General features: G+C 31.5%; 1 protein-coding gene across 1 annotated transcript; it reads left to right on the top strand.

Annotated features, from left to right (window-relative positions):
• Positions 1-8,137: 8,137 nt before the first annotated feature.
• On the top strand, positions 8,138-11,121 carry LOC114418932 (transcription factor AS1-like). Its single transcript, XM_028384495.1, has 2 exons — positions 8,138-8,294; positions 9,749-11,121. Exon 2 carries the CDS (start codon positions 9,805-9,807, stop codon positions 10,888-10,890), a length of 1,086 nt encoding a protein of 361 aa, XP_028240296.1. The 5' UTR covers positions 8,138-8,294; positions 9,749-9,804; the 3' UTR covers positions 10,891-11,121.

The following is an 11,121-nucleotide window of genomic DNA, read 5'->3' as shown; positions in this document are numbered from 1 at the left end:
AATGAAATCAAATAAGGAGCTTAGTCAAATTAATGGAACTAATTGTTTTATTTTTTACTTCTACAAATTAAAGTTGAGAAATGCTAAAAGGTTAATAGAAATAAGTGTGCATCCATGAGTGTCTTGCGCTTTCAGTGATCATGTGAATAATTTGTGTCGGGAGCAGAGAATTTGCGGAAATGAAGAAGAAATTAAATTAAGTAAAATAAAATTGGAGATGGGAAAATTAGGGTTACCAAATGTCTTCGGGAAAATCGTATTTGATGAGTTCATCGTTGTCGTACTTGTTAAGGCCCCTAAAGATAGTGAAATCGCCGACTTCAAGGCACACTTTGAAGTAGAACATCATCGTGTCGCGTTGCTTCACTTTCATGCACACGAGAAGAAAGAGGGGGGTGCGGTTAGGGTTTGAAGACCTATCCTTTCCCCGACACAAATCAAAATTAGGGGTGGGGGATTGCTTTTGCTATTTGAATCGTTGTGTAAATCATAATCAAAGAGTGGGAATATAAATATAACTAGAGAAAGATACAAACGGAGAACCAGAAGCAGAGCCATCAGATAGAGAGGATGAGTTGTTCGTTGATTTTGTCGAGGTTTTCACCCTTCTCAAAGACCTTCTCAACGCCGCCCTAGAGAAGGGTCATTTGCTGGGAAGAGAGAGAGAGATAGAGAGAGAATGGGGTTTGGATTGGTTCGAGTTGGTCATTGTTGGAGCACAAGAAGAAGGGGTTGGTCAGGGAATGGATGTGGAGCCTCTGCTTCTGACCCTTCGCAGGATTGGGGCTTAGGGTTTCCGTCAATGAGAGAGGCGATTGTTGAAGAATGTGAGTGGGCACGAGTGAGTGAGAAACATGCCTTTTTAATAAGTTAGATGTGTTTTCAAAGACGATTCTTCACGAAACCGATGTAGTAATACGTTTTCAAAGACAATTTCCAGAAAACCGTCTTTGAAAAGTTACAATTATTTACAAAAATGTCATCGTCCTTTTTCTTAAGACATTTTTTGTATAACCGTCGTAGATGCGCCATCATCGAAAACATTTATTTTAGTAGTGGTAACACTTTATTGTTATTTATAATTTCTTTATTATGTTTAATTTTATGATATTTTTTTTACTATTTTAGATTTTTTACGGTTATTATATTATTAATGTAGAAACATTTTTTTTCTTATGATTATATATTATAGTGTTAGTTTACAACTATTTTTTAAAATTTTATTAGTACTATTTATAATTACTTTAAATTTGGTTAAAGATTACTTCCTCTAATCTCAAATATAAGAGGAAAAAAACATGGCACGCTAACCAAGGGTTTGTTTCAGGTGATTTTAAATTTTGAGTTTCAAAATTTTAAAAAATAATGAGTTTTTTGGTTTAGTTTAAAAAAACTTTAAACTAGTTTTTAAAGTATGATTAGTTTTAAATAAACTCATTGTGAAAGTTCTATATCATATTAAAGTTAGTTTAAGAGTGTTTTTGTGTGATGGTGACAACAATGATAATGATGGTAATGTTAGCAACAACGACGACGATAGAAATATCAGTGATGGTCTCAATTGCAGTAGTGGTGACGACGGTGGTGGAGATGACGTTGGTGGTAGCGATGCAGATGGTGGTGACATTGACAATGTAGTGGCGATAGCAATGTTGGTGGTGACAGTTAATGGTGGGGATGTTGGTGGTGATAAAGGTGGTATTATTGATAATGACAACAACATTGGTGGTGACAATGATAAAAATGGTATTAGTGGTGGTGGCGGTGGTGGTAGCAATGTCAATTGTATTAGTGACAATATTGGTGACAACGATAGTGGTGGTCATGTAATGGTGGTGATAATGACGATAGCGGTGATAGTGACTAGAGCGGTGTATTGTATTTATTTTATGTGCATTTAGAATGATTTATTTAAACAATTCACAATTTTTAAGAATTTTAATTATTTTTTTTTGTGTGAATGCAAGTTGGCCCGCAAAACTCGCGGGCTATGCGAATGGGTGAAAGTTCAAAAAAACAAACTCGTTTAGAATGCAGCTTTGTAGGTTACAGGTTTCATGGGTGTGGGCTTCATGGGGCAAGCTTACCGCATGCCCATCTCTAGCAGTGATACCAATGGTGTTAGTGGTTGTGGTGGTGGTAATAATGCTAGTGACAATGATATCCTAATGATAGTGGTGATGATAATGTCGATAACAATGGTAGTGATAACAATACGGTGGTGGTGGTGGTGACAATGACAGGTGGTATTCGTGGTGGTGTCGATGGTAGCATCAATTGCAACAAAAAATATCATTGCCAAATGTGACAAATATGTGTTTATATTAAAACTAAAAACCAATTTCACAAAATATTTTTTCATGATTTTGAAAATGAATGAAAAATATTTCAAAAATAATTTAAAAATTATTTCAGTTCCATTTTTGTTAAATATATTTTGTTTTAAAAATTACATTTGAAACTTAAAAACCGAAAACTCACAATTATCCAAACAAATATTTGAAAAAATATATATTTTTCTTATATTTAAAAAAATATAATATTAATATATAAATAGCACGAATAAAACGAACTCATTCCATTTTATTCTTTAATAATTTATTTTTCTCTTTGCAACTTAAAGAGAGCCTTATTTCTCTCTCTCTCTCTCTCTTTTTTTTTTTTTTTCCTTATATTGTGTAGTGTGTTGAGTAGAAGATTTGTCGTAGTGCACTTGTCCTTGTTTGGACTGAAGAAGGGAAAGGCAAAGAAATTTAGAGCGCTGAAACCAACGCTAGAGTCAGGTGTGGTGCTGCATTATTGCACCAGCTTTAGCATTTTCTCTCTCTCCCATCCCATGGCTTGTCTTGTCCAATTCCAACTTTCTCTTCCTGTCTCCCACTGCTTCATTTCAGTGCTTTGTCTTCTTTGGAAAATGTTTTCTAAACGCAATACTGCTACAATAAATACTGTTCTTTTTTTTATTATCAAATCATCAGATTAATACTTCCCTTCAATTTTTATTCTAATATCCAAATTAAAAGTGCGTTTTGATTTTTTTATGAAGTTTAATTTAAAATGTTTTTATGAAAAAAAAAATTATGTACTAATTATTTTTTTACAAAAATGTCATTAATTAAAGTAAGATTTAGAATGTGGCAACGAGAGAAATATAAATCATTAACGCCAATTATTAATTTGTTTACAGGGATAGTCGTAAAAAAATATATATTAATTTAATATAAATTTAATATTTTAAAATAAATTAATTAAATTTTTATCTGAATAATTTAATTGGACCTTATAATAATAATAATAATAATAATAATAATAATAATAATAATAATAATAATAATAATAATAATAATAATAATAATAATAATAATAATAATAATAATCAGATGAAGTAAAATGTTTGGTTTAGGTAAGAAATGGTCCCTTTGTTTTGTAGGGAAAAAGTAGAGTAAAGTAATAAGTGAAATAAAAAAAAATTAATGTGTTTGATCGAAGAAAAATAAATGAAAAAAGAAACTTAAAGTTGTGAGACTTATTAGCTATTTTTTATATTATTTTTCATTTATTTTTATTCATCTATTTTTTTCAAATATTTTTTTATTCGATTTTCACCCATTTTCATTCATATTTTTTTATTCATCTTATTTCTCAAGTTTATTTTTTTGTGTCGAACAAACTCGAAGGAAAAGCAAAAGAAAAGAGAGAAAAAAAAGTTGAGATGAATTTGTAGATTATTTGGTAGAAAACAAAGTATATATAAAATGACCTCAAATGCATTGGTATTTAATGTAAACATATTTACATTTTATTGTAAAACTGTTTTCTAGAGTTGAAGGAAGAGTTTGTTCAGCATTTTATTGTAAATGATGAGAAAACAGTATTGGTAGAAAACAATTTTCTCGTCATATTGTTATTTAATGCAAAAGTATTTACTATTTTACTTGTCTTTGTTTTGGATATTGACCTCCAATGCTGGACAAACTCTTCCTTCAACTTCAGAACAACCTCTAAGATACAAAGGATTACTTTTAGCTCCAACTCCAACATAATAACTTTCCCCCTCATACCCAGCTTATAAGGATAAATAAGTATACCAAAACAAAAAAGGCCATTGTCCTTAAGCATGGTATGGAAGATGAAAATAGTGAAAGGGTTTCATAGATTCATACAGATACCACATGAAGACATGGATGCCAAAACATTATGTAGAGCAATTTGTGTTGTAAAATTGCCCCTTCGTTCTCATAAGCATCATATCGGTGCATATTTTGATTTAGTTCCGAGAGTTCAAAAATACTTCTGTTACATAAACAACAAATCTTTCCTTCTCAATTCACACATTGGAAACATAATTTTATGTTGAAATTTGCAAAAGTACTTTTATAACTTCAAACAAAACATAGGCTTAGGCTATATATCGATTGTGTTCCTTAAAAAAGGCTATATTTGGATTAACATTTGGAAAGTATTTTTATAAATTTTAACTTCTCAATAACAAATTCTAATATACCAAATGAAAGAAGGAAATATTGTTATTCCTAAAATAAATTAAATTCTCCCAACTTTAATCAAAATATGCATTTAACATTACCATTTCCTATTTTCCAAACTCATTTAGTACTATATATATATAGTATCTATCATCATTTTCAAGGACTCTCAAAGTTAGTTTAATTGTGCGGATCATTTGTACTTCTCCCTTTCATGCTATCAAATATACTACTATTACAATATTAGAATTAGTCAATTAGGTACCACTCTTTTGAACGTGAATTTTCTGCTTCAGTCTCTAGAAAAACCTGGTATGGTGGGTTACTAAGGGTGCATTCCTTTGTGTCAAAAAAGAGAGAGGAAGAAATGATAGAAAATTTAAAATTTTTTATATAAGTTCTCATTTTTACATTCTTTTTTTTTTTTTTTTGGCTCTAACGATACCTAAAGTGATCCATCCTATAATCTGAGTATACCTTTGTGCTCACATTCCAATGTTGCGGTCAATAGTATGCTTTTTGCTATGTCATCGAAATGAGATATAACTAATCCTCAGTCCTCACCTACGTTGATGTCATTCTATAACCGCAACTCAAGAATAATCATACAATGTTTTTGCACATCAGGATGATATTGATGATAGTGCTTGGTTAACAAAATAATAAGACCAAATAACATGTCTTTCTAAAATTCACATGATCTAATAATTTGATATTGAAACAAATATAGCAATTAAAAATACTCTATCTTTGACTATGTAGTTGCAATATGACAGTGAATTTTATACAACCATTCATTGAATTTTATACAATCATTTTGCTATAATAATCTTGGCAAAAATATATATTAGTGAATCATTACACAGTATAAATATTATGCAATTACTTTTAGTTTATATACGTAAAAAACATTCATTTTAGTCATTATACATGTTATTTTTTAATTCCTTTTAATCTGTATGTGTTTAGACAATAATAAATAATTTTAAAAAAATTATGTTTAGAGACAAAAATATGTGTAAAAATTAAAATAGTTTTTTTAAATATGTGAACTAAAAAGTAGAATTTGTGTAACTATAAGATCTGAAAAGTTAATTAAAAAATTCAGAATTTAATTAATGAATTTTCAAAAAATAAAGATGAGATGGGCAAAATATTATAGATGAAAAAGGTAAAAGATTATTGAATAGCCGTTATTTGAAAAGCACAGTAACGATTACGCTAGCAAATTCCCTGCAAGACGTAAGCACATAAATTTTATTTTATTTTTATTTTTGGTTATAACAAATACTACTGTGTGCGGCCTCTTTTCCTGTCATCTTTATTTATGGATGTGCAGGGACATTGTGCACAGATAAATGGGGTCTACCAGAAAGGTTTAATTCTTCTAAGGTATTGATATTGAATCATAATCATAGTTCAAAATTCAAATACATGCATCTGTAGAGTCTGTATTAAGCAACTCTTTTCTTTGAGAGAGATGTATTAAGCAACTCTTATCTTATAAGAAAAAAAAAAACCGTGGACAGGTAAATCAACATTTTAAAATTTAAAGAGATTAATAACTTTGAAGTACTATAAATTTATTAATTAAAATTTTTAAAAGTTAAAATCGTGAGAATATGTGTAATTTAGCAAATTACATTAAAATTTTATTTTTTATTTTATGATTTATAAAAGAGAAAAAAATGTATTAAGTGTATAAAAAGTTTTATGTAATTATTCAATTATAATTCACTATTTTTAAAATAATTATTTTAAAGTAATTTAAATGGTGATTTATGATTAAATGATGATATAAAATTATTTTACACCATCAATACATAAACATTATATTCTTCATAAAATGTTTTTTCATTTAAAAAATGGATAATTTCCTTTGCATGTTTATAATTAAGATTAAGATTACGATACATTAACTTTTCATCTTTTTTTTATTAAATTAAAAGTTTTAATTTAGTTTTATGATTTTAATTAGGTTAAACATTTTTTATCCCTATAAATATAATAAAATTTGCTTTTAATCTCTCAAATTATAAATGTTAAGTTTGAATTCCCCAATTATGTAATATCCCAACTTAGTCCTTAGTTAAGTTTAACTTTATTAATGAGTACAAATGTTATTGACAATGTTACACATCAACATTCTACATGGTATATGTGGGCATTTTGTTTGATACGACACAAGTTTAATTTTAGTTCTCATAAAATTTAAATTTTGATTCTATTTATTATAAAATTTAATATTATTTATTTTTCTTAAATTTTTCCCTATTAATGTCATTTTGGAAATCTTCAATTTCTTCTTCATACACTTGCACTTTCATACCCCTAATAACATGACATACTAGTTTTTTTTTTAACATAACACGATATCATCTCAAAATATCAATAATGGTTGATATAAGTGGTAGTAACTTTTATCCTCTTAATCAAGTGATTTGAATCTTGTTTGATATATGAATATGAAATAAATAGTGCGGGTAAGAAAATATACACCTTGTGTGTATTCAAGGTTCCGATGAATATTTGTTATTGCTTTCGATGGAAATGATTTCGTACTAATACTATTAGTAAAAAAAGTCATCTTAAAATGATACATAGTTCATTTATCACACATTAATTACAGGTTGTGTTCAACAAGACATTTAAGCTAATTCATAATAAAAAATTACTAGCTGAAAATCTCATTTGATTGTTCGATAAATAAGCTTCTTTTAATAACTTTTAATTTTTATTTTAAATGTTAGCTTCTAACTTTTTTATATTTTTCCCCTTTTTATTCCTAATATATTTATTAAATTTTCTACTTAACTTTTTTAAATAAATCAGGAGTTTATTAATTTTTAGATATTTTACACTTTTCAATTATTTCAATAATTAATTTTATCAAATATTTATAATTTAATAATATAATTATTCAATTTTTAATTATTAACTTTTCAACTAATTTTATCGAATATAATCACATTTTCTACCGGTTTAGAAAGTAAGTTTTGAAAGTGTTTGAATTCTCATTCACAGAACTCAAATATGATAAGCAATATTTACCTTGTGTGTAACTAAAGTTAAACCAAACACATACTTGGTTGTTTTTGGTGCATCTTAGGGTGAAATTTTGATTAAATATAGATCACCTATGTTAATCCAAAGTTTTACTTAATTTGTTACGTCAATATTATATTAATAAAGTTAGTAACTTAAATTAAATAAGATATACTTTATATTTATAAGAAAAAATACTATAAAAATAAAAATTGAAATTCACACAAGGATGTGCTACGTGTGGGTTTAAAATGATCACGGATGTAAGAATCTTACTAATAACTCCTGAAATCATGCGCAGATATTCTAATGAGTTTCAAAGACCCAACTAACTAAGCAACATTTTAAGTGTAACTGTAATTGATCCTTGTAAGTTGCTAAAAAACATCGTTATCCTTGTAATTAGCAATTAGAGTGAAGTCGTTAAGGGCGCATGAGGAAAGTTATCATATGATGTGTGTCCCTTATCATTCGCGTGCCCTTGGGTTTCTTTCTCGCATATTAAGCGCTGAAACTGACGTACCCTCTCTTTCTCTCTGTCATACTGTGGGGTCTCTCTCCATGTCTTGTCTTATCACGCTTTCCTCTCTCTCTGGTCCATTTTTACTTCACTTCTCTGTCTTTACTCCAACACTCTCTCCAACCTCGGTTTCCACTTTCTCTCTGTTTAAGAACTCACCACTTCTTCAACTTGGTGCCGTTGTTTCATGGACCAGAACAACGCCTCATAGCTCCTTTCTCATTTCACACACACAAAGAACCTTGGTGAGCATTTCTTCTTCATCTTTTTCGTTTTTAACCATCTGTGGTGCCTCCATTTTTTACGTGGCGTGTATGAACCATTTGGGGTACTGTGCTATGCTACCTAGTACGAAAAAAAGTTCTTTTTTTTCAAAATTTTTTTTTTGTAGGTTGTGGCTAAGTGGATTCTTGAGTTTTTCTTTTAAAAATCAAACGGGTTGCTTTGTAAATTTGTTGGTGATGTTTGTTATGGTTTTGCTATGATATTTGCATTTTGTGTGCATGTTTGAGGATTTGGTTCATGTGAATTTGTTACTAGTGAGAAAGTGCAGTGAAGCTCTTTTCAGTTTTTGTCTTAGTGTCTTGATGTGCTTTGATGTTATGTCAATATCGTGCTACATGTTTCGGTTTATGTGCCCTTACTTTGGTGTTGCTTCAGATTATTTCATAAAGTTCCTGAATTTGTAGCTGCTCGTTGATTTTTTTTTTTCTGTTGCTCTCTGTTTTAATTACCATCGCCTCGAGTGTTTAAGGTTAATCATTATGTCTTCGTGTCTGCCTGCAATAGATGCTCTGAACACTGTTTGAGTCACCCTTTTGGTCTGTTCATGAATTGATGAGTGCATAACTGTTGCTTGTGTGTGTGGATAATAATCTAAACCAGTGATTGAAAAATTAGTCAAGAACTGTTTCGTGTGAGGGGGAGGGGTGTGCAGACACTAGTGCAGTTTTTTCTCATTCATGGTTCTTGATTGTAATGTTAGAAGAGCACATGAAACTAATTCATGAAAAAAAGACTTTATATAGATTCACTGACTGAAATTATGAAAGAATGGTATTGTTGTAGGCACTTAGGCTGAGAAAAAAACAATTGTTGCTTTGAAGTTGAAGGTATTGATCCTTGAGCATTTCTGTTCTTATCACGCGATCTCTTACAAAATGTATGTTGCGTGCATTGTTGTTTCTGTTAGATGCTTCATTGCATATTAGTTTTCATTCCTGATATCTGACATGTATTTGGCATTGTCGCATGAACTCTATTTTTTAACATGTCTGTTACTGCAATACAAGAACAAGTGAAGCGAGAGAGAAAATGATGCAGAATCTTTGTGTCTGTTTCTTTTGGTAGATTGTATTTTAAAATAAATACAACATGTTAAGTTTTTATTAATGGCTTAATCATTTTGATCTCTGTCTGATCCCAATTGAATATAAGGTCAATTCTTGTTACAGATAGTTTTGTATTGTGTTTAACTATATATTCATGGAGGATGATCTTGTCTTTTCTTCATTTACCTGAGTTATATGCTTGTTTTGAACATGGTATGAAGGCATTGGTAATAAGAATTCAGGAATTGGTCATTTGTGCACATATGATTGGAAATTGTTGAAAATCAAACACTCCCCCTCCCCATACTAGTTTGTTTCTCTCTGGAACTCTGGTGAATTGATGCAATAAATTGTCACGAATTTTGTAGAGACATCATGAAGATTCCAAGTTCCAAGCAACTGGTTGTGGGATTTGCACTTGGAAATGAAGGATAGGCAACGTTGGAGAGCTGAAGAGGATGCTTTACTACGCGCATATGTCAAACAGTATGGTCCTAGGGAATGGAATCTGGTGTCTCAGCGCATGAACACACCTCTTAACAGGGATGCCAAGTCATGCTTAGAAAGGTGGAAGAACTACCTCAAGCCCGGCATTAAGAAAGGATCTCTTACAGAGGAAGAGCAGCGTCTAGTCATCAACCTTCAAGCAACACACGGCAACAAGTGGAAGAAAATTGCAGCACAAGTCCCTGGTCGCACAGCAAAGAGGTTAGGGAAGTGGTGGGAAGTGTTCAAAGAGAAGCAGCAAAGGGAAACAAAGGGGAATAACTGCACCATTGACCCAATTAACGATAGCAAGTACGAGCATATCCTTGAGAGTTTTGCAGAGAAGCTAGTGAAAGAAAGGCCTTCAACATCAACATCAACATCATTTGTTATGGCTACTTCCAACAGTTCTTTTCTGCATGCTGATGCACCGGCTCCTGCACCAGCCTTGCTTCCGTCTTGGCTTTCCAATTCCAATGGCACTGCACCTGTGAGGCCACCCTCCCCTTCTGTGACTCTTAGTCTTTCTCCCTCGACGGTGGCAGCGCCTCCTCCATGGATGCAGCCCCCCGTCAGAGGACAGGACAATGCTAGTCCTCTTGTTTTGGGGAATGTGGCGCCTCACGGGGCCGTTCTAGCATTTGGTGAGAACATGGTGATGTCTGAGCTAGTGGAGTGCTGCAAGGAGTTGGATGAAGTGCATCATGCTTTGGCCGGGCATAAGAAGGAGGCAGCATGGCGGTTAAGCAGGGTGGAGCTGCAGTTGGAGTCTGAGAAGGCTGGGCGAAGGAGGGAGAAGATGGAGGAAATCGAAGCGAAAATCAAAGCTCTGAGGGAGGAGCAAACGGCTGCATTGGATAGAATTGAAGCAGAATATAGGGAGCAGTTGGCAGGGCTGAGAAGAGATGCTGAAAGCAAGGAGCAAAAGTTGGCTGAACAATGGGCTGCAAAACACTTGCGACTTACTAAGTTTCTAGAACAGGTAGGGTGCAGATCAAGGCTCACTGAACCAAATGGAAGATAGAGTGACATCAATCATTCACAAATTGGGAAAATCTAGTTTGCTTTTACTTATTATTATGTCTTGAATTTATATGATATGAACTTTATAGTCATAGTAGTTTTGTTCCTGTCATTTTTCTAAAATATGTTGTTACATATGGTTATTGATATCATCCCTATCTTTTCATACAACTTGAGGACTTGCATTAGCGGTTGAGTTATGTTTAAATATAACATCCTTTATGAATATGAA

This window comes from Glycine soja, chromosome 7 (genome assembly GCF_004193775.1).
Source record: "Glycine soja cultivar W05 chromosome 7, ASM419377v2, whole genome shotgun sequence".
Classification (NCBI taxonomy): domain Eukaryota; kingdom Viridiplantae; phylum Streptophyta; class Magnoliopsida; order Fabales; family Fabaceae; genus Glycine; species Glycine soja.
The sequence above is the reverse complement of the archived record's forward strand: the minus strand, read 5'-3'. Positions and strand labels throughout refer to the sequence as shown.